General features: G+C 40.6%; 3 protein-coding genes and 1 pseudogene across 3 annotated transcripts; all 4 read left to right on the top strand.

Moving 5' to 3' along the window:
• Positions 1–1,347: 1,347 nt before the first annotated feature.
• Positions 1,348–2,580, top strand: LOC148918529 (wall-associated receptor kinase 2-like). Its single transcript, XM_089048647.1, has 2 exons — positions 1,348–2,251; positions 2,390–2,580. Exons 1-2 carry the CDS (start codon positions 1,348–1,350, stop codon positions 2,578–2,580), a joined length of 1,095 nt encoding a protein of 364 aa, XP_088904773.1.
• Positions 2,581–2,679: 99 nt separating this feature from the next.
• On the top strand, positions 2,680–3,908 carry LOC148918528 (wall-associated receptor kinase 4 pseudogene; annotated as a pseudogene).
• A 1,957-nt stretch (positions 3,909–5,865) lies between these two features.
• LOC148918527 (wall-associated receptor kinase 5-like) lies at positions 5,866–9,044 on the top strand. Its single transcript, XM_089049047.1, has 3 exons — positions 5,866–7,043; positions 7,189–7,353; positions 7,610–9,044. The coding sequence occupies exons 1-3, from the start codon at positions 6,638–6,640 to the stop codon at positions 8,830–8,832; spliced, it is 1,794 nt and encodes a 597-aa protein (XP_088905173.1). The 5' UTR covers positions 5,866–6,637; the 3' UTR covers positions 8,833–9,044.
• A 191-nt stretch (positions 9,045–9,235) lies between these two features.
• LOC148918526 (putative wall-associated receptor kinase-like 16) lies at positions 9,236–12,238 on the top strand. Its single transcript, XM_089049046.1, has 3 exons — positions 9,236–10,172; positions 10,480–10,659; positions 11,034–12,238. Exons 1-3 carry the CDS (start codon positions 9,236–9,238, stop codon positions 12,206–12,208), a joined length of 2,292 nt encoding a protein of 763 aa, XP_088905172.1. The 3' UTR covers positions 12,209–12,238.
• Positions 12,239–24,274: the final 12,036 nt, after the last annotated feature.

Raw genomic sequence — 24,274 nt, 5'->3', positions numbered from 1 at the left:
TTTACCATATATAAAAAAGACTTTGCCCCTTGGCTTGTTGACTAGAATCAAATGGGATTATTCATCAATAAAAAGTGGGGCTCATTTTCAATTGCATTTTTCTAAGAGGAAAATAATAGATACTATTAGAAGACTCTGCCCATTTCACTTGCCTATTGACAAATAAAAAAGACGGATGATAACCATAGGTCGAGGAAGACGTTTCCCCTAACCCTATGAGACCCTCTATCTATAAAAGGCCATGCAGGGTACCACTTACTTTTATCACAAACAATACAAATATTTGTGCGAGAAAGAATTATTGAGTGGTGCATATACAAATATTTATGCCATGGCCTTACATGAGAGGATGCTTAGAGCACTTCGAGCAATTTGAATGCAAGGACTATCTAGAACGTTAATTAAATGAGAAATAAAATGGGATGAGACCAACTACAACCACCATTTTCTTTTCAAATTGCAAAAATCTTTGTAGATTCCAAGTAAACCGAAAATAGAGAGGGCATTTAAATGAGAATATGAAACAATTAATCCAGCTTTAAGCATATGGATGAAAAATCATTATGTGTCTCGGGAACACAATGTGCCATGCAATGGGGTATTCCAATTAAATTAACGAGTATATACGAGGCATAATTTAGATGAATTAATAACATAATATCGCCACAAATTAAGAAGTAGAAAATTAAATGTGAATGAGCAGCTCGACCTATGTGAATGGGTGTATAAACAAATCAGAAGTAAAAGCTGAATGATATGAACAGATGAAGTTAATTTAATAAATGAAGAGTAATTGTTTAAATGCAACTTTGCTAAAAACCCAAAAATTTATGTCAAGCTGATCAAGTTGTGTTATTAGTTTTATTTTGGCAAAGGCATGACGAGGTAGATGTTTAGGTGGGAATCAAAGACAAATAAAACACCACTTGCCTTCTCATCGCCAATCATATGCACGTCCGAAGTCCAATCTATCAGGAATGTAGTCATGTAAGCTTGTCATTGACTTTGACCTTAATTAGTAATATGCTGGATGTGACTGCTCTTATAATTACCATATAATTAAGAAAAGAGTTTGCCGCTTGGCTTATTGACCATAACCAAGTGGGAATATTGAGTAATACGAAGTGGGATTTCCAACTACATTTACTAAGAGGAAATAATAGACACCACCCCAACATGGAGAGGAACATCACCATTAGCGGTAGGTAAAGAGGTAGACATTTCCCCTAATTAACCCCATGCACATGCTGATTATAAAAGACCATCCTGGGTAGCACTTAATTTTCTCATCACAAGCAATACATGCAATTTTTAGTTTTATTAATTAAATCCTCGGAAAGTACTACCATGGCCTTCCATGGGAGGGCTCTTATTATTCTGCAACTGATCATCTCTTTGGTTGTAATTGTATTATTAGGGATGGAAAAATTAAAAACAGCAAGAGCTCAGATTTCCAAGCCCAGCTGCCTAGACCACTGTGGCAATCTCACAATTCCATATCCATTTGGGCTCACCGATGAATGTTGCATGGAAATTGAATTTCGTATCAACTGTACGGATGACGGAAAAGCATATCTGTGGGACAGTAACATTCGTGTTACTAACATATCGGTTGACCTGGGTGAGATCCAAATTCAGCAGCGTTTGGCCCGCGATTGCTATGACGAGGAGGGCAACAATGACTACAATGTTCCTGAGTTGAGGGTGACGCCTCCTTACACCATCTCCGGTGCCAAAAACAAGTTCATGGCCGTTGGTTGTGACACTTACGCCACATTCGAAGGCTTCCGCTGGAAAGATGAGAATCCCTTCTTTGCCGGGTGCTTGTCTCGGTGTCTCGCCCTTGACAGCGTTGATCAGACCTCTTGCTCGGGCATCGGTTGCTGCCAAACTTCCATCCCTGACGGGCTGACAAACCGTACGGTGGTCTTGGGTAGCTTCCAAAATCATACCCGTATATTGGACTTTAACAAGTGCAGCTACGCTTTCATTGTGCAAGAAGGCCAGTTCAGCTTTTCCAACAAGAGCTTTGACCAACTGGCTCAAATAAGCAGGGTTCCCATGATTCTTAATTGGGATATTGGGGAGCAGTCATGTGAGAGTGCAGCTCAAAACAAGAGCCACAGTTTTGCATGCAAGGTAAATAGCAAGTGTGTAAACCGGACCATGGGCAATGCGGCCCCGTCTGGTTACATTTGCCAGTGCTCGCCAGGTTATCAAGGGAACCCATACCACCCAGATGGTTGCCAAGGTACGAACTTATCATATAAAAATATGATATGTAGACCTCTTATATGTAATATGCATGCTATAGTTGTTGTAGCTGGAAGTGGGAATTGATTAACTAATTAATTAATGTGTGTAACATTTGTTTTCCTATTTCTCTCAGATGTGGATGAGTGCAAAGACCCGAACGCCTGCGAAATGGGAAAGTGCGTAAATGCACCAGGAAATTACACTTGCACGTGTCCGAAAGGGTACAGAAATACTGAAGACCTGAAGAAATGCATTAGCGCATCAAAGAACACTTCCCTCAAAGTTTCATTGGGTATGCATTACGCCTTGCTACTTACATACTAACATCCTATAACATGAAATAGTTTAGGCATATGCCTGCTTAATATATAAATTGTATGTCAAGAAAGTTGATCGCAATTTTTCGATTTATATATGCAGGAGTCATAGTTTTCCTCGTTCTAACTTGTTGCCTATATTGCGGAATGAAGAGGAGAAAATTCAAGAAAGAGAAAGAAAAGAACTTTAAACAAAATGGTGGCTTGTTTTTGCGACGAGAACTAGCTAGTTACAATGGCACCATTGACGTAGCCACAATCTTTACTGAAGAAGAATTGAAGAAGGCCACAAACAATTACGATGCAAAGGTAAAAATTGGTGAAGGTGGCTATGGAGAAGTCTACAAAGGAAAGGTGTCCGGAGATCGTAAAAAAGTGGTTGCCATAAAGAAGCCTAAACTTAGCGCCCCAATTACTGAGAGTCAGCAATTTGCTAACGAGATTATTCTTCTTTCTCAAATCAACCACAAACATGTTGTGAGGCTCCTTGGTTGTTGTTTAGAGACCCAAACGCCTATACTGGTTTACGAGTTCATCTCAAATGGCACTCTTCATGATCACATTCATGGAAAAGACAACAAACACTCACCACTTTCATTAGAATTACGGTTAAAGATAGCAGCAGATACAGCGGAAGCGCTGTCGTACTTGCACCACTCTACCTACCCACCAATTGTACACAGAGATGTGAAGGCGATGAATATACTGCTAGATGAGAACTACAGGGCAAAAGTAGCGGACTTTGGAGCTTCAAGGTTGGTTCCTCAAGAGGATCAAAACAACATATCAACTTTAGTTCAAGGGACGCTCGGGTACTTAGACCCTGAATATCTTCAGACGCACATACTAACAGAAAAGAGCGACGTCTATAGTTTTGGAGTCGTCCTGGTGGAGCTACTCACAAGCCAAAGGGCACTTATAAGTAAAAAGAATGAGGCACATACAAACCTAGCAAATGTCTTTGTTTGTGCAATGAAAGAGGGGAGCTTGGATCAAATTCTTGATGCTGAAATAGTGAGGCAAGGACTTAACTCTGAGAAAATCATAGAAAAAGTGGCCGGTCTGGCAAGGAGTTGCTTGAGCTTAAGAGGGGAAGAAAGGCCTTCCATGAAAAATATAGCCATCGAGCTCGGGGTATTATTGCAGGTCATGGGAGTTCATCAGGCTGATTTCAAACCATCTCCGGAAGACACCGACTACTTGCTTGGGTCACCTGCTTACGTTGTAGATGTTAGAGGTGACGATGGTAATATTATAAATAGTGCAGAGTACGACCAGAGCATGCAATTCATTCAACACATCCAACTGGTAAAGCCTTATGGTGATGGACGATAGTTAATTAGCTCCTTAATTCCTAGTCACATTTATCGTCTATTGAATTGTAGTTTGTTTCAATTCCAGTCATCAGTACGTACTGCTGTAATATGTTTGTCATAAAGTTAATTCTCTGGTATTTGATTATGTAACCCTGTGATTATGAATTTCTTTAATTTGGTTGTAACCTTGTGATTACTGTCTATTTAGTCGCGTCTATATTCTTTTGATCTCATTTCAATAGAATAGAACAATCTTTTGTTGATTGGAGCCGGATGTAAATCTTAAGGATCATTAATGACTCCAAAAGAAAAAAAAAACATAAAGAATTGAATTTGATAATTTCATAAACTTACGTTTTCATGATAAAAACCTATATTATTATTGTTTTTCAACATCTGTATATGATAATTTAACTTATAAGCACGCATCCCAAATAAACTTATAAGCTTTTTGTTTTTTGGTCCAACAAATAAACAAGGGCAGATGATAACCATAGGTAGAGGAAGACGTTTCCCCTAACCCTATGAGACCCTCTATCTATAAAAGGCCATGCCGGGTACCGCTTACTTTTATCACAAGCAATACAAATATTTGTGCGAGAAAGAATATTATTGAGTGGTACATATACAAATATTTGTGCCATAGCGTTACATGAGAGGATGCTTATTGAGCAACTCCCATTGGTAATATTAATGGTGGGAGTGCATGTGATGTTAGGGTCTGTAATTACAACAACAGTAGCACAAGCCTTGTCTCAAGCCCTGCCTGGCTGCCCAGACAAGTGTGGCAATCTCACAATCCCATACCCTTTTGGCAGGCTTTCACATCACTTGCAACACATCCACCGGAACCCCCAACAGCACTCTGGGGCAACATCATTGTCACTGCCTTTTCCCTTGATGAGGCTGAGATGCAGGTACTGCAGTACATAGCCCGAGATTGTTACGACAAGCAGGGTAACAACACGTATGACAACGACCCTTACCCACCCAAATGGTTGCAAAGGTGCAAAAAGTATCACCTTGGCAACCTTTACTATTTGTTATGTCAGATTTAATCTTAATCATTAAAAATTGAGTAATTTAATAGTCCAAAAATTGTGTCAAAACTAAATATAGTGCCACGAATCCGCCTCCTATATATATTATAATATATATGTATTTTGTTTTTTTAAATTTAACTGATTGAATTTCCTGATTTTCTATTCAGATATTGATGAATGCAGCTTTCCAAACATTAATCCCCTGCACTAATGGAACGTGCTCCAATTTACCTGGAAGTTACACTTGTTTATGCCCCACAGGGTACACAATCGACAGCGTGAATGGAACTAGTTGCTTAAAAAACCCTCCTACATCAAATAATTCCCTGAAAATTTCAGTAGGTATGTATTACTAGCTACCTATTAATTAATGTGCAGCCTATAACATGAAATAGCTACCTGCTTGCATTCCTGCTTAGTAAAACAAACATAAAGTATAAATAAAAGGAAAACAATAATTTTCTCAAAATAAAAAAGTAAAAATCTCCCGAGTTTTTGTTTAGACAGACTAAATGTAAAATTAATAAATAATTTCACAGTGATATACATATTATAATCTATGCTATTATTTAAGAGAACCCCTTTCTCCCTTTGCCTCCGATATCCATATAAAGCAAAATAACTATAATATGAGATTAGTGCTGTTATTTCCACTCCTGTCTTATTTCTCCAGACACACACTGTTTTTCCACCCTCTAGTTAATTTCATAACATATTGATATACTTTTCCTAAGCCCAAATTTCCTATAATACCCTTGAAATCTAGAGTCTTTAAAATTTTAAAACAAACTTATTAAATTTCAATGGCTATGACCACGCCATGATATGAGCTTACGATATTTTCCAAATAATTGTAATTAAGTTGATTGTGATTTTTCAACTATCTATCTCGCTGTATTTTTTTGCCTGTACTGCGGAATGAAGAGAAGACAGTTTAAGAAACAACAAGACAAGTTCTTTAAACAAAATGGTGGCTTATTTTTACGACAACAGTTGGCTAGTTACAATGGATCCGTGGATGCGGCCACAATCTTTACTGAAGAAGAACTGAATAAGGCCACAAACAATTACAATGAAGAGAGAAAATTTGGTGAAGGTGGCTCTGGAGTAGGTTACAAAGGAAATTTCTCCGCAGATCATCATAACAAAGTGGTGGCCATAAAAAAGTCCAAAGTCAGTGCCCCAATTACTGAGACTCAGAGTCTAGAGTTTGTAAACGCGGTGATTGTTCTTTCCCAAATCCAACATAAAAATGTTGTGAGCCTCCTTGCCATGTTTAAATACCAAAATATTTACAACAATAGCAGCAGCTCCAGCCCTGCCTCAAGCCCTGCCTGGCTGCAGAGACAAATGTGGTGATCTAACAATTCCTTTCCCATTTGGCATAGGTGATGGCTGCTACCTTCGACCCGAATTCAACCTCACTTGCGACCAATCCACCACGCCTCCATCGGCAAACTTGACGGGCCACACAATCCGCATTTCTGACTTTTACCTTGCTGAGGGAGAGTTGCAAGTAATGACCTTCACATCCAGAGATTGTTATGACACCAAAGGTCTCAGAACCTACAGGAACACCCCCATACTCTGGCTGCCTCCTCCTTATACCATCTCCGACACCAAGAACAAGTTTGTCGCCATTGGTTGCGACACATAAGCGCTTTTCAAAGGATACAGAGGCGAAGAGAGGTTCATAACCGGGTGTATGTCCTTATGTGACAGCCTAGGCAGCGTCGAATACCAGGACTCTTATTGCTCCGGTATTGGGTGCTGCCAAACTTCCATCCCCAGTGGACTGAAAAACTGTACTGTCCAATTGAGTAGCTATTACAATCATACTTTCATAATGGACTTCAACCCCTGCAGCTATGCTTTCATTGTGGAACAGGGCCAGTTCAAATTCAACAGTACAAGTTTTCAACAACTCAACAGCATAAGTCAAATTCCAATGGTTATAAATTGGGAAATTGGGGATGAGACATGCGATTTTGTATGCAAGGCAGATTATAGCAAATGTGTCAACAGGAACACTAACATCAATGGGTCTGGTTACATTTGCCAGTGCTTGCCGGGTTACCAAGGGAATCCATACCTCGCACATGGTTGCCAAGGTAATTGATTTTCTATATCTTCGCTTCGCATATAATTTATATGCACACAATCTAATAAATATTTGTAAATGCTAGTTTAAGTTACTGGTAAGCTTAAACTTTGCATTTTTACCTGATGTTCATGGATTTAATTCCTTCTTCTCAGATTTTGATGAGTGCAAGGCTTTGAACCCCTGCAGTATTGGATCCTGTGAGAACTTAGATGGAAATTATTCTTGTAGATGTCCCAAAGGGTACAAAAACGACGGCATGAATAAACAGAGTTGCATCAAAGACGACCCCAACAATCTCCTGCTGATTATTTCATTGGGTATGTTTCATTTACATGTAACAGGAATGATCATTTTAATGGTAATATATATTTGATCATATACTTTGTCAAAAACCATTCTGCTTAAAAAGAAATCACCAGCTAGACAACAAAAACAAGACCTATTACTATATATATTCTTTCTGATCAATCTATCCTTTCCTTTACATCTTACCCCAAAAAGGTTGCATAGATTATATACGTATATAAGCAAATTATAAAGGCAACTTAGTTGTGATTTTTCAACTATATGCAGGTGTAAGTGGAGGTTTCTTGGTTTTACTGGTTGGAATTTCACTGATATATTGGCGAATGCAGAGAAGAAAGTTCACCAAGCTCAAAGAACAATACTTTATACAAAATGGTGGCTTATTGTTACAAGAACAACTTGCTAGTCAAGTAGGTTCTGTGGAGACAACGAAAATCTTTACTGCAGAACAACTTGAGAAAGCCACAAACAATTACCATGAAAGTAGAATTCTCGGTGAAGGAGGCTACGGAATAGTTTACAAAGGAATATTGCCGGATAGCAACAGAGTAGTTGCCATAAAGAAGTCCAAAATTGGTGTCCCAACACAGAAGGAGCAGTTTGTCAATGAGTTGATTGTTCTTTCTCAAATCAACCATAGAAATGTGGTGAGGCTATTCGGTTGCTGTTTAGAGACATCAGTGCCTTTACTAGTTTACGAGTTCATTGCAAATGGCACTCTTTTCGAGCACATCCACCATATAAATGGCAGAGGATCATCTTTTTCATGGGAATTACGATTGAAGATAGCAGCAGAAACTGCAGGAGCATTAGCATACTTACACTCCTCTGCTCTCATGCAGATCATACACCGAGATGTGAAGGCAACAAATATACTATTAGATGATAATTACACGGCAAAAGTGTCAGACTTCGGAGCTTCACGACTGATCCCTCTAGATCAAAATCAACTTACAACATTAGTGCAAGGGACATTTGGATACTTAGACCCTGAATACTTCCTTACAAATCAACTAACGGAAAAGAGTGATGTCTATAGCTTTGGAGTTGTCCTTATGGAGCTCCTAACAAGCAAAGTGGCACTTTCTTTTGCCAGGCCCGAGGAAGAGAGAAACCTAGCAAGTTTCTTCGTTTGTTCAATTGATGAAGGTCACTTGTATCAAATTCTTGATAATGGCATAGCCAACGAGAGAAATATTGAGACACTACAAAACGTGGCCGAACTCGTAAAAAGATGTGTAAGGTTAAAAGGGGAGGACAGGCTTAGCATGAAAGAAGTAGCAATGGAGTTAGAGGGAATGAGAATTGCAGCAAAACATCCATGGGGAAAAGATGATATCTGTGCAGAAAAAACTGAGTACTTTCTCGGCTCACCTAATTCAGACACTTATCTTTTGAATGTTAGAGCTGATTGTGGTCCTAGTGGTACCAGTAGTGGATATGACAGCATGCAAAACCAACTGTTGATGCCAAATGATGATGGCCGATAACTAATAACCTATTGCTAGGGCCTTTGTAAATATCAAACAGAGCTTGTAGGATTCTTCTTTGTAAAAGAGGATAAGATGGTTATGGCAAAAGAAGTTAAATTATAAAAACAATTTGTGTCACTGCTAGAATTTTTTCGTGAATCACTATGTTGGTCCGCTTGGACTTCCTGGAAATAGTGATTACAAATCTCATTTTTTATTGTCTGACACGACATTTTAATTATTATAATCTTCTATTTTTGGTTGGCCGGACTTCAATTAGTTATAATATTTGTTTTAATCTCGCCGGACTTAACAGAGAAATAAACCAGTAAATATGAGGACGGCAAATTAAACCAGTACTATCTCCTTACTTCATTCCTCTTAATTACTCAAAAGTTTAATTAAGTGGTGAACATATGCCATGGCCTTACGTGGGGATGGGAGGATGCTCGTTATGCAAGTAATGATATTGATGAGACTGGTTGTAAATGCAACAGCAGCAACAGCTCAAGCCCGGCCTAATTGCCAAGACAAATGTGGTAACCTCACAATCCCATACCCATTTGGCATGGGTGAAGGCTGTTACCTTCGACCAGAATTCAACATCACTTGTGATCAATCCACCCAACCGCCGTCAGCCTACTGGACGGGCGGTACGCACAGGATTACCAACTTTTCTGTCGCTGATGGCGAGTTGCAAATAATGCTAGATGTAGCCATGGATTGTTATGATGATTCGGGTGAGGAAACAGCAGACAGCTCCTCTACTTCACTACAGCTGCCTCCTCCTTACAGCATGTCCCATACACAAAACAATTTCACCACAGTGGGCTGTGACACTATAGGAATCTTTTTGGGTGAGCGCTCAGGGGATGGAGGCCCAAAGAAAGAAAAGGTCAAAGTCGGCAATAGCGTCACCTTGTGTGATGATATTCTTGGAGACGCACTTCCAGACTCTTGCTCTGGATTTGGCTGTTCCCAAGCTTCCATCCCTGGTGGACTGCGAAACATTTCCACTTTTCTTCTAAGCCTGACTGTCGGCAATCGATCGGGGATTTATAATCCGTGGTACGCTAAGTACCCTTGCAGCTATGCCTTCATTGTGGAACAAGGCAACTTCTCATTCAACCCCAACACAACTTTTCAAGAACTCAACAACTCAAGGCAGCTTCCAGCAGTTCTGAATTGGGCAGTTGAGGGCGATTCATGTGATGCAGCTCAACAGAACCCCAACTTTCCATGCAAGGAAAATACCAAGTGTGTCGAACGGACGACCATCGGTGGTGGTCCGCCTGCTTACATTTGCCAGTGCTCGTCAGGTTATCTAGGGAACCCGTACCTCCCAGATAGTTGCCAAGGTCATCTCTATAGCATACACACACACACACACACGAAATATATAGATATGTGTCTAATGAATTAATAATGTTCACTTGCCTGACTATGTTTTGTTAAACTATATGAATATGAACCATTGATAAGGCTCATGCCTGAATATGTGAACTAAATTCACAGTTGTCCGGCAACATAAATTTGACAAGAGAATAATTGTACTGTCTTATAATAACATGTGAATGTGTGTGTTAGTTGTTTTTACTGGAAAGCTAAAGATTGGAATTTTGCATGATGTTAATTGCGATAAATTTGGTTTTCCTTACTATTCAGATATTGATGAGTGCAAGGATTCAAACCCCTGCAGTATTGGAACGTGCATAAATTTTTCTGGAGATTATTCTTGTAAATGTCCCAAGGGGTATAAAAACGACGACAAGAATCAAAAGAGTTGCATCAAACACAATCCCAGCAATCGATGGAAGATCATTCTCCTGCCTGTTATTTCATTGGGTATGTTTTATGTACATGTTAACATCCACCCCTATGAGAATATATCCAAAAGTTCCAACCTACGTATGTTTCCCCCTTCTCAGTACTAATTACCGTTTTTTAAAGGCTTATAAACATTGATTAATCTCACTAACAAGACCCAAGTTAAACTGAATAAATATCCTTCATTGTGATACACATAATCTTATTTCGTCTCAACGTATTCTTTCTCAGAAGCATTTTATCCTAGAAAGTAAAGCACAAGGTAGACAACAAAAACAACATCTATTAATACTTTTCATCAATCTATCTTTAACACTTTTTTTTTTCTTTCTAATTTTTTTTTTATGACTAGACTTGCATAAACACTTACGACAATTTTCAATTATGTGCAGGTGTCAGTGCAGGCCTCTTGGTTTTACTAATTGGAATTTCATGGATATATTGGGGAATGCATAGAAGAAGGCTCATGAAACTCAAAGAAAAACACTTTAAAGAAAATGGTGGCTTATTGTTACAAAAACAACTCGCAAGTCAAGGAAGTTCCATGGAGACAACAAAAATCTTTACGGCAGAAGAACTTGAGAAGGCCACAAACAATTACCATGAAAGTCGAATCCTTGGCGAAGGAGGATATGGAACGGTTTACAAGGGAATATTACCAGATAACAAAGTGGTTGCCATAAAAAAGTCCAAAATTGGTGTCTCAACTCAGAAGGAGCAGTTTGTTAATGAGATGATTGTTCTTTCTCAAATCAACCATAGAAATGTGGTGAGGCTATTGGGTTGCTGTTTAGAGACACCAGTGCCTTTACTAGTTTACGAGTTCATCACCAATGGCACTCTTTTTGAGCACATTCATAATACAAAGGGCAAAGGATCACCACTTTCATGGGAATTACGATTGAAGATAGCAGCAGAAACTGCAGGAGCACTAGCATACTTACACTCCTCTACTTCCATGCCAATCATACACAGAGATGTGAAAACAGCTAACATACTATTAGATGGGAATTACATAACAAAAGTGTCAGACTTTGGAGCTTCAAAATTGATTCCTCTGGATCAAACTCAACTAACAACTTTAGTACAAGGGACACTTGGATACTTAGACCCTGAGTACTTCTGTTCAAGTCAACTAACAGAAAAGAGTGACGTTTACAGCTTTGGAGTTGTCCTTATGGAGCTACTAACAAGCAAAGTGGCACTTTCTTTTGACAGGCCTGAGAAAGAGAGAAACCTAGCGAGCTTCTTTGTTTGGTCAATGGAGGCGGATCTCTTGAATCAAATTCTTGATGATGAAATAGTCAAGGAGGGAAATATTGAGACACTAAAAAACATGGCCGATCTCGCAAGAAGGTGTGTAAAGTTAAAAGGGGAGGATAGGCCTACCATGAAGGAAGTAGCAATGGAGCTAGAGGGAATGAGAATTATGGCAAAGCATCCATGGGGGAAAGCTGATTGTCCAGAGGAGACCGAGTACTTGCTTGAGTCAGCTAAGTCATATCGTGCTAATGGATATGACAGCATGCAAATCCAGATGTTAATGCCATATGGTAATGGTCGATAGTCGATAATCTATTGACTTGTTTCTGTAGTGTTGTAGCCTAGAAAATGTAAACCTATGTCCTCTTCTTTGTTGGCATTTTCACTTTATTTGGATGTTTTTAATTCAAGATGTCTCTCTGCCAGTGATATATGATCAGTTGAGAATTGAATTGATCTTTTTTTAATTAGAGATGTCTTTGCATGCATTTAATTGCAAAATGTCTAGAGTGAGTTTTGTCTGAATTTTTGTTTGCAAACATATCTTCTTAACATTGCAACCAAGACAAACAGAGAAATTATTTCAGCAGCCCTAGACATGAACAACAACGACACAAGGTTTTCACTGTATTGCAATGCTATTATCAAATCCTTGTAGAAATTAATGCACATTTGTGCTAAAAAAAATCTAGAAAAATCTAGATGCTTCAAGAAAGTGCCATAAGCTTGATGGGAAGTCAGCAGCTACATGCAACCTTGGAGAACTATCTATAGAAAAATATGTGGCTGGAGTAAGAGACCAAGTCAGTGGACTTGGTGATGTCGGCAAAACCAATGTGAAGAATGAAGATTATTCTAGAGAAAGCCACACATATGTGGCTGGGGTTGATCTTACCAAGTCGGTGGAACTTGGGCAATGGCGGCAACAATTAGCCTATAAATAGGCATGCAACCACAATGCAAAGTGGAGTCTAACAAAGAACTCCCAAACTATTAGGGTGCTACAAGCTACCCGACCCAAACTAAGTCATGCATGTGGGGGAGTGAAACAAAAGAACTCCCAATCTAAGGGAGCTACAAGCTACCCGACCCAAACTAAGTCATGCATGTGGGGGAGTGAAACAAAAGAACTCCCAATCTAAGGGAGCCAAGAGCTCCCCAAATCAAACTATGTTGAGAGCCAATAAGCTCATTAATCTAAGTGTAAGGGCCAAATAGCCCAAACTAATTTAAGTGAAGGGCCAAATAGCCCAAAACTATTCTAAATCAAGTGTAGTGGCCAATAAGTCAATATGCTAAGTGTAGAAAGTCAATTAGCCTACACCATGCTATGTACTATTCTCCTCCAATCTAATAAAATCACTTTGTTGTTTCCCCTACAATTCTAACAATCCTCATGCAAAGAGTGTATATGTAGCTGTATCATAGATCAACACAAGGCAATATTAAATGGGCTCTTAGGGTTCCGTTTGGTCTTAGATGATGATGTGACTGACAATCCCAACTTATTGTTTCCCCCTTCTAATTAAATTAGAAGCAGACATAGGTTGACAAGTACAAAGAAGAACCAGAAATAGACTTTTATCACAACCAGAACTTCCTGTGAAAATAATTGAATCAACCAGATGCCATAGTAAAAGGACATACAAATATCAACCAGATGCCGGTGGTGACAGGACCCACCTCGAAATTTCCCCTGAAACCGGGGCGGACCCTGTCTTGGTGCCGACATCACACCGATGCCGGGCCCACTTACTAAACACCCAAGACATCCTATCAAAAATTTTGGCAGAGTCTTCCCTGTAAAATGCTCAAACCCAACAACATTCAACCTGCATAATTTACATAATATAAATCTCAACTGCCAGCATGCTTTCAACACTACGACAATTCAAAGTAAAGTGGTCTCCGGCCTCAAGTAACAACCTAACATGGGCGATAACAGAGCATCTAACAGAATTTGTTTACAACAAACCGTTGAGTAGAAGGAATTTACACAAGTCCTATATACGGATGAAATGTTTTGAGCTCTCGACCTGCTCGAACGCTTCCAAGAGCAACTACTGCCTGGGGGGCGCAAAACAGAAATATGTGAGTGGACAAAAATAAAGTTTGCATTTTAAAACAACATAATAACCCCACCGTGTAAAAATAATGCTCTAGCATGCAGTTTCACAATTCATAAACCAAATGCTCAAAACACATTAATCCTAAAGTCCAATAACTCTCAAAATCTCAAACCACTACTCTATTCCCAAAGATATGCAACTCTCATCAACCCATATACACATATATATATATATACATATATATATATATATCTATAACTATAACTATAATATAACATATACTTCTCTCTATACTAATGTACTGGGAAACAATCCAACCGGGATTGTTTGGTGGTACTCAGATTTCGAGCACTAACCCGGCGTCCGGGATGAGTAGTCCAACTGCGGGGACGGAACTCCATAGCTCACACGCCGGCACTGCCAACGACACGTGTCGCTCACATATCTCATAACAAGTCCTACGCGCGCAGACAATATCATCACCCCACCGGCACTGCCAACGACGTGTGTGATAATACTAAGCAATATACATACTCTTCCCATATGCCGGCACTGCCAACGACATGTGCGAGACCCACAATCTCATGGCCTTCTCACCCCACCGGCACTGCTAAGGACGTGTGTGGGAAGTTTAGTAACTAGGGAATGGTACTCACCTAACATACTCATACATCTCACAACCAACCCTCAAACTCATATCTTTCCACAATCTCACCACAACAACTCCTCATACTCTATACATAGGCAATATAGATAGACATCCCAAAACCCATATAAACATATTCATCATACTCAAATATATCCATACTCAAAATATATTGTCAATACGTAGAAGAATATTCAAATCCATCAACCAAATAATTAAATCAAAATCACCATTTAAAAATATATGCACAAATATTTTATCAATAAAACCATGCGAATGCTAGAAAACAAAGTCCACTCACAGATAATCCCAAGCTGCCCGCCCCGAGAGGTCCTGCTGCGAATGATCGACCGAAGTACCTATTTCGAGATACGAACTCTTGATTAATATAACGCACTTCAAAACGGAAATTCACAAAAGGAAATACTTAAATCCCCAAGTTCCCGGTGCGTGTACGTCCAATGGAATATCCTAAGGTCTGGTTACAGGTTTGGGAATCGCTTCCAATCGTACGGTTATCGCTAATCCCCAAACTTCGAATTATTGAATCGGAACATCCAGGGATCCGATTCACGATCCGCGAATTCCTATAGGTTTCTAAGAGTACCTAGATCAACATACTTCAATTTGGAAACGATCCAACGGTTAGAACCTATCGAACCTGGATAACGTACAATATGCGAAATCATTCGATAGTCAAACGACATCCAAATTGAGATCCGTAAAATCCTATGCACTCATGACAACCTAAGGATTACAACAGGACGCAAATGTGACCTCACTACCTTGCCCACGCGCTGCCACACGCGCCGGCAGAGGGTGGGTGTGTAGAGTAATTTTCGGCGACGGAAAAACTCCACACCACTGCTCACCCTTCCTACCCGAGCTTCTTCTCAAGGTCAGGATCACTTTCTTCAACTACCACAAGGTCCAATTCGTACGGGAACTGGCGGAATTTCAATTGAAAACCGGCCAAAACCTAGCTTCCAAAATCAACTTCCAAACTTCAAAATCGTTCTAATCCAACCCCATAAACAGCTAAAGTAGATAAAAGGAGAAGAAACCTCACCTGTTCACCGGAAATGGACGCAGCGGAGATGGCGGTGCGATAGCGCAAAACCTCCGGTTTGAACCAGTCAATATCGTGGCGAATTTCAAGCTTTCGGTCGGGATAACGGTGGGTTTTGATCGGGACTTCACGGCGAGTCGAACGGACTGGTCTCGAGTGAGGTGGCGAACGTGGCGGTGTAAGGGTTTTTCCGGTTCGGTGAGCAAGATGAAACATGGGGAGTTCGCGCAGTGAGAGAGTGTGTGAGGTAAAAGTGAAAAATCTGATTTTTACCAAACTTTTCGAAATAATTACGGTTCCGCCATCGAACTTAATTTGATCGCCAAAACTTCGTTACGACTCCGATTCAAGCCTACCGCATGTCTACGGATTCGTCTTAGTACCACCTACGCAACCAAACCACTCGTGGTCCCAAAATCTTTCCGGATAAGAAAATGACCAAAATTACCCTTAACCTGTCACACCCCAACCCTCGGATTTACAAAACCTTGGGTTACAACGTGATTCACACCTTAATTATAGAATTTAATAAAAACTATAACTAAAATGTGAAGAAGACATTTAAATAAATAAAATAGATATTTCACATAAAATATTCAGCAAGAACGCAGAAACGATAACGTTTGAAACTATAAGAATTTTACATTATTTTACAAGTTAGAACTACTCGAGAGTTCACTTAAAGAGTAGCTCATTATTCAACCACAAGCTATGTTACATTCTATAGACATGCCAAAAATCATCACAAACTCTAGATTTTAGGTTCAGTACCTGCAAAATCTATTAGGGGGTGAGCGAAACCACAGCTCAGTAGGGACATAGACCTTTTTACTATAAATTGATATAATTAAATTAAGTGACAAATAATCAAGCAACCAAATTTCACATTATTAGTAACAATGCATGAATGCTCTTCATCTAATCCCGTTAATTTATATAACTGGACAAGCAGACCTGCACGTCCCATACCATGCTTATACCACTTGGTCCCGAATGCCCATTTATATGAACTAACACCCATTTTAATCATCCATAATTCCCCCTTTGGTTAGTCATCTTGTTTAACTCTCTTTCGCCAGTCCCGAATCACCCAATAAAAACCATGTGCACTGTGGGATCCCTGAGACCTAGTACCTGCCAAGAGTTAGACTCAACTACACAAAAGACCATTCCCATTACCCTCTTTTTCCACCATTATCTTCTCAACCCAAGAACTCCAAATAATTTCCATGAAATTATATAGTTCACATATCTCATAAAAATAATGTAATCATTTAAATATCACCAATGTACATATAATCATGCCCACATTGTTCAAACAGTTAAGAGTACGTAAATCAAACAGTACCATGTATAATGTAATGCTCATGAAATTTAATTAAATCAATCTCTGAAAAAGGCCCCCCAAGAAACCCCTACCTTGATTCTAAAGCTAGCTCCAAATTACGAAAACACAAGCTAAGTATCTCCTCCAAGAATTTCCTCACTGCTCTCTCCCTCTACGTTTTTCTCTCTTTGTAAGAACTTTCATGCAGGTAAAAATGCTTTCAAAAAAACAAAGGAAGTGTCCTATTTATAGTAATACTCAAGAGGTTTCAAATTGTTCTAATTGGTGGAGAGGTGATGACCACGTGGGAACTTGATCTCCAAGTTTAGGATAGCTATTTATCAAATTGCCAACACCTCATGCTAAATAAGGCTTAGTCATCTCAATAGATTGACACTTGGAGTCTTAAAGTGTGTTTGTACAAATTATCTAGGCCACTTCAACTTGGTCGGCAAGGAAGAGATAAAGTTAAAAGCAATACATAAACTTATTTCTAATATTACTACTATTTTTTTTAATAACTAAGAACAAAATCTCAAAGTATAACACCTAAAACAAAACAATTATATATATATAAGTTATTATTGTAGTAGTATAATAATTAGTAAAAAATTATAACAACAAAGTTTACATTTATGTACCAAGATAATTAAAAATATAACCAATATATATATTTATATATTTTAAAATACGGGTCTTCACAATTAACCCAAGAGTAAATTCATAATTCTCTTAATTTAATTAAAATAGGAAATAATTGGAGTCGGGGTATTACAATCTACCCCCCTTATAAAAATTTCGTCCCTGAAATTCACGTACTGTCAATGGAAGAGGTAAGGGTACTTGGCCCGCATCGCTCCTCGGGTTCCCAAGTAGCTTATTCAACAGTTTGGCTTCTCCACAAAACTTTCACTACCGGGATGGATCTAGAACGCAACCTTTGTTCTTTCCTATCCAAGATTTGTACTGGTTGTTCCTCATACGACAAATCTTCTTCTAACTTCACAGGTTGATTTTCTAATACATGAGAAGGGTCTGACATGTATTTCCGGAGCATGGATACATGGAATACATTATGAACTCGAGATAGTTCTGGGGGTAAAGCAAGTCTATAAGCAACAGGTCCAATTCGCTCTGTGATCTCATAAGGTCCAATGTAACGAGGGCTTAACTTCCCACGTTTCCCAAATCTCATCACACCCATCCAAGGAGATAATTTCAGGAACACCCAATCCCCAACTGCAAACTCAAGATCCTTAGACCTGTTATCTGCATAACTCTTCTGTAGGTCTTGTGCAGTTTTCAACTTCTCTTTTATTATCTTCACTTTCTCATTTGTTACTCGGATACTATCCAATTTTTCAGTTTCTTGTCACCCACTTCATTCCAACAAATAGGAGTCCTGCACTGCCTCCCATACAACGCCTCATAAGGAGCCATCCCAATACTCGAATGATAACTGTTATTATAAGCAAACTCCACCAAGGCAAGGTGAACATCTCATGCATCCTTAAACTGTAACACACAGGACCTCAACATGTCCTCCAGAGTCTGGATAGTTCTTTCCGATTGTCCATCGGTTTGTGGGTGAAAAGCAGTACTGAATTGCAATATAGTACCCATAGCTTCTTGTAAACACCTCCAAAATTGAGAAGTGAACCTAGGATCCCTGTCCGATACAATGGACACAGGTGCTCCATGGAACCTCACAATCTCATCCACAAAAAGTTTTGCCAACCTTGTAAAAGGATAGGTCTCCTTGATGGGTAGAAAATGAGCAGACTTGGTGAATCTATCCACTATCATCCAAATTCCATCATGACCCTTTGAAGTACGTGGAAGCTTGAAAACAAAATCCATGACAATACGCTCCCACTTCCATTCAGGAATCTGAAGTGGTTGCATGAGTCCCGATGGCTTCTGTCGCTCCGCCTTCACTTGTTGACAGATCAAGCATCTACTCACATACTTGGCAATGTCTCCCTTCATATGCGGCCATGAATAATATGCCCGTAGCGTCCGATACATCTTCGTGCTACCCGGATGCATAGTGTAAGTGGAACAGTGAGCTTCCTCCATGATTTCTCTTTTCAACTCAGCATTCTTACTAGGTACACATAGACGAGCTCCTTTTACCAAGGCTCCGTCTCCCCTTATGGCATAATCCTTCCGTGTTCCATTTTCTACTTCTCCCCTTATCCTACAGAGTGTAGGATCTCCCAACTTGGCCTGCAATTACCCGCTCCACCATAATGGGTCTCACATGCAAGCTAGCAAGGATTCCACCTTGTTGAGTCATCTCCATTTCTACTCCATCCTTCCGTAGTTCCACCAACAACGGAAGATAGGCCGTCCTAATATGAACTAAGTTTGCAGTAGTCTTCCTACTCAATGCATCTGCAACCACATTAGCTCGGCCTGGATGATACTCAATCGTACAATCATAGTCCTTGATCAATTCCAGCCAACGCCATCGTCTCATATTCAACTCCTTCTGAGTGAAGAAATACTTAAGGCTCTTGTGATCAGTGAAAATCTGACATGTCTCACCATACAAGTAATGCCGCCAAATCTTCAAAGCAAACACCACTCCAGCAAGTTCCAAATCATGGACTAGATAATTTCGCTCATGCTTTTTGAGTTGCCTCGAGGCATAAGCAATCACCCGATTATGTTGCATCAGAACACATCCAAATCCTTGCAAAGATGCATCACTATAGATTACGAAGCCCCCTGAGTTATCGGAAGAGCCAAAACAGGTGCGGTGGTTAACCGCTGCTTCAACTCTTGAAAACTCTGTTCGCACTCCTCCGTCCACTCAAATGCGACGTCTTTCCTTGTCAACCTCGTGAGAGGTGCTGTTATTGAAGAGAACCCTTCCACAAATCGACGATAGTAGCTGCTAACCCGAAAACTCGTACTTCCGTCACACTTGTGGGTTGTACCCAATTCACAATAGCCTCAACTTTCTGTGGGTCCACATAAATCCCTTCCATTGAGATTACATGTCCAAGGAATACCACTCTATCCAACCAAAACTGACACTTGCTAAACTTGGCATAAAGCTGCTTCCTCCATAAAGTCCTCAATACCAACCTTAGATGCTTCTTATGCCCTTCCAAAGTCTTAGAGTAAACCAAGATATCATCTATGAACACAATCACAAAGTGATCCAAGTATGGTCGGAACACTCTATTCATGAGATCCATAAATGCTGCTGGAGCATTCGTCAGTCCGAACGGCATCACCAGAAATTCATAATGACCATACCGCGTTCTGAATGTAGTCTTGGGGACATCTTCTTCTCTAATCCTCAACTGATGGTATCCTGACCTCAGATCAATCTTAGAGAAATACTTGGCATCTTTCAACTGATCAAACAAATCATCAATCCGAGGCAAAGGATACCGGTTACGTACTATCACCTTATTCAACTGCCGGTAATCAATACATAACCTCATGGTCCCATCCTTCTTCCTCACAAACAACACCGGTGCACCCCATGGGGAAACACTAGGTCGGATGAATCCCATATCCACTAATTCCTGCAACTGAATCTTCACTCCCGGAGCTCAGCTGGTGCCATCCTATAAGGAGTTAGATAAATAGGATTGGTGCCCGGAAGAAGTTCGATAATAAACTCGATTTCCCTTTCAGGAGGTAACCTAGGAAGATCATCTGGAAAGACATCAGGGAACTCACTAACAACGGGAATATCTTCCAGATTCAAGGTAATCTCTCGAGTGTCGATGATATGAGCTAAGAATCCTTCACACCCTTTCTTGAGTAACCTCTTGGCTGTAATAGCAGAGATAAGACAGGTAGGGAGGATTCTACGTTCTCCCAGAAAAATCACTTTAGGCTGTCCTGGACTCCGGAGTGTCACTTCCTTCCGGAAACAATCCACGGACGCATGATGCCTCTCTAGCCAAAATAATATCCAAATCCCCAAAATAATATCCAAATCCACCAATTCTAAAGGAATCAAATTGGCTTATAACTACGCATCGTCTACTTGGACATAACATTCTCTGAACACTCGGTCCGCATACAAGACTTCCCCCGTGGGTAGAGAAATACTAAAGCTTCCTATCATGGGTGTCGGTCTCACACTGACATAAGGTACGAAGTTGTGTGCTACGAAAGAATGTGTGGCCCCCGGGTCAATTAAAACACGAGCAAGATAACCAAAAATAGGGATCATACCGGTAATCACGTGCAGTGGCATGTGCCTCCTGCTGGGTCATAGAGAACACCCTAGCTCGAGTGGTAGAGCGCCAGGGCTGACCCTTGAATTTCTGCCACCTCTTCCCTAGAAGATGACGATGCCTGCTCTTTGGAAGATCCTGCTGCAGAGGAAGTAGCACCACTCGACTCGATCTTGACCCATATTCCCTATTCTGCTGGGCTCGGTCCCACTGCCTTCTTTGTATCCAGGGTAGATCGGTGGGCAGGTCCTCTTAGTATGCCCCTTTGTCCACAAAAGTAGCATATTGGGCCGTGTTCGGCCTTGTTTACCTCCTTAAGTGGAACTAGGGCAATCCTTCACAAAGTGCCCCACTTGCCCGCAACTGTAGCATGTCAACCCAATTTTCCGGAGGGAGTTCTAGCGATGCTAGATGCAGGCTCGCTCAATATCGAGTCCATGTTGGACGAGAACCAGATCTCCCACTACCAGAATGGATCCCCGTCTCACGACCATCCACCACTAGCGAGCTAGAACTAGATCCTCCTCTCTTGGATGGGCCCGACTCGGACCACCAATCCTTGCGCATCTCTGCGGCGTCTACTGTACCCATAACACATCTCCTAGATACTCTGCCAGCTCACCAAAGCCCTCATGTTGGGATAAGTGTTGGTGTGACCACACTAATTTCCCACCACAAACCGCCTTCAAAGCGTCGCACCGATCCTCTTGGTAGCCACTAACTCTGTGCAAACCTTGACAGATTCATTAAACTTATGTTCATACTCGCCACCGTCATTGATCCTCGCTTGAGATATAGGAACTCGACTTCTTAGCATACCGGTAAGAAGGTGGATAAAATTGATCGGAGAAGACCCTCTGAAATTCCTCCCAAGTAATAGCAATTGATTCTCATAGCCCCTTTTTACAGCTTTCCACCAATGATAAGCATTCCCCTTAAGCAAAAAGGTAGCCAAACGGACTCTATCTCCATCTTGGCACTCCAGACCTCAAAGATCCGTTCCACATCGTAATCCAACATTCAGCCTCTGCTGGGTCTGGGCCACCCATGAACTCTTTTGCTCCAAGTTCCTTCACCCTTTTAATTTCAGAACTTTTTGTACTACGCCTCCTCCGCAAAGTTGTAGTCATCATGCGTGTGAATTAACTTAGCACATGGCGTAAGTCCAAGGCATTATCTCCGGCAGGTGGAGATGGTGGAGGAGATGGAGCTGGTGGCGAAAGAGGTGGTGACGAAGATGGTGGTGGAGGATTTGGCCCCCATCTCTGACCACGACCTCGCGTTCTTGCTCGGCGAGTTGACATGGTTCTACACAAAGAAACCATAAAATCATTAGATCAACAATGCAGCAAAAGTGCAAAAGTCGAAGGAAAATGAATCTAATGCTCGATACCAAGTCGAGGACCCTGAAATTTCCCAAACCGGTGGACCTGTCATGGTGCCGACATCATACCGATACGGGCCCACTTACTGAACACCAAAGACATCCTACCAAAATTTTTGGCAGAGTCTCCTCTGTAAAATGCTCAACCCAACAACATTCAACCTGCATAATTTACATAATATAAATCTCAACTGCCAGCATGCTTTCAACATACGACAATCCAAAGTAAAGTGGCCTCCGGCCTCAAGTAACAACCTAACATGAGCGATAACAGAGCATCTAACAGAATTTGTTTACAACAAACAGTTGAGTAGAAGGAATTTACACAAGTCCTATCTACGGATGAAACGTTTTGAGCTCGCGACCAACTCGAACGCTTCCAAGAGCAACTCACTGAGGCGCAAAGCAAATATGTGAGTGGACAAAAATAAAGTTTTTATTTTAAAACAACATAATAACCCCACCGTGTAAAAATAATGCTCTAGCATGCAGTTTCACAATTCATAAACCAAATGCTCAAAACACATTAATCCCAAAGTCCAATAACTCTCAAAATCTCAAACCACTACTCCATTCCCAAAGATATGCAACTCTCATCAACCCATATACATATATATATATATATATATATCTATAAATATAACTATAATATAACATATACTTCTCTCCATACTAATGTACCGGCGAAACAATCCAATCGGGGAATTGTTTGGCTGGTACTCAAGATTTCGAGCACTAACCCGTCCGGGAATGAGTAGTCCAACCGGGGACCGGAACTCCATAGCTCATACGCCGGCATCGCCAACGACACGTGTAGTTCACATATCTCATAACAAGTCCTACGCGCCTGCAGACAGTATCATCACCCCACGCACGCCAACGGCGTGTGTGATAATACTAAGCAATATACATACTCTTCCCATACGCGCCGCCAACGACACGTATGGGAAGTGTCTCACACATCGGCATCGCCAACGACATGTGTGAGTGATGGACCGTCCCGAATTTCCCGTAACCCGAGACCTGCGGAGACCCGGCATCACACCCAAGCCGGGTTCACTCCTTAAATCTATGTCCCGTTTACGTAGAGGACTAAGGGCACGAGACTTTCTGCCGAAAATTCGTGAGTCTCCTATAAATTGAACATTTCCCCAAAATTTCCACCTGCATAAAACGCATTTTATAACCCAACCGGCAGCAAGCACAATAAACTCTCATGCAATTTACATAAATGGCCTCCGGCCTTCAAATGCTTCTAGCAGAACAGCCCACACTGCTTTTAAAATAACTTAATGCATTAAACATGCATATAACAATTTCAAAATCTACTCACGCGCACCCTCATTCACTTAGTCCCCAGGACAAGCCTCAATTCAACCAAGTTTTGGGACCAACAATGAGGCCCAAACCAAACTCAATAAGACCACCTAAGTGGGGTCTAATCTGTGGCTGCACCTAGTAACTTCAAGTGCCTACGTACCTACTAAGGGATCAAGCCACACGTAGCTCTTTCATATCTATCCTGGCTACTAACATCAAATGAACCATTACCACCACACAAATACATACATTCTAATATTTATCCATCACAACCCATCAGTCACAATCACAGTATCACCCTTCATACGACGGACGCACCCTCGTGATGGGGCACATCAACACGCTGC

The sequence above is a fragment of the Prunus mume genome, linkage group LG3 (assembly GCF_029339155.1).
Source record: "Prunus mume cultivar Tortuosa linkage group LG3, ASM2933915v1, whole genome shotgun sequence".
In the NCBI taxonomy this organism is placed as follows: domain Eukaryota; kingdom Viridiplantae; phylum Streptophyta; class Magnoliopsida; order Rosales; family Rosaceae; genus Prunus; species Prunus mume.
Note: the sequence above shows the minus strand (reverse complement) of the source record. Positions and strands in the feature narration are given on the sequence as shown.

Bases quoted from the DNA above. Each gene is read 5' to 3' on its own strand.
- LOC148918529 (XM_089048647.1), top strand. From the start codon at position 1,348: ATGGCCTTCCATGGGAGGGCTCTTATTATTCTGCAACTGATCATCTCT. The intron at 2,252-2,389 runs GTACGAACTTAT...TATTTCTCTCAG, and splicing joins CCACCCAGATGGTTGCCAAG to ATGTGGATGAGTGCAAAGAC.
- LOC148918527 (XM_089049047.1), top strand. From the start codon at position 6,638: ATGTCCTTATGTGACAGCCTAGGCAGCGTCGAATACCAGGACTCTTAT. The intron at 7,044-7,188 runs GTAATTGATTTT...CCTTCTTCTCAG, and splicing joins CCTCGCACATGGTTGCCAAG to ATTTTGATGAGTGCAAGGCT. The intron at 7,354-7,609 runs GTATGTTTCATT...AACTATATGCAG, and splicing joins CCTGCTGATTATTTCATTGG to GTGTAAGTGGAGGTTTCTTG.
- LOC148918526 (XM_089049046.1), top strand. From the start codon at position 9,236: ATGGCCTTACGTGGGGATGGGAGGATGCTCGTTATGCAAGTAATGATA. The intron at 10,173-10,479 runs GTCATCTCTATA...CTTACTATTCAG, and splicing joins CCTCCCAGATAGTTGCCAAG to ATATTGATGAGTGCAAGGAT. The intron at 10,660-11,033 runs GTATGTTTTATG...AATTATGTGCAG, and splicing joins CCTGCCTGTTATTTCATTGG to GTGTCAGTGCAGGCCTCTTG.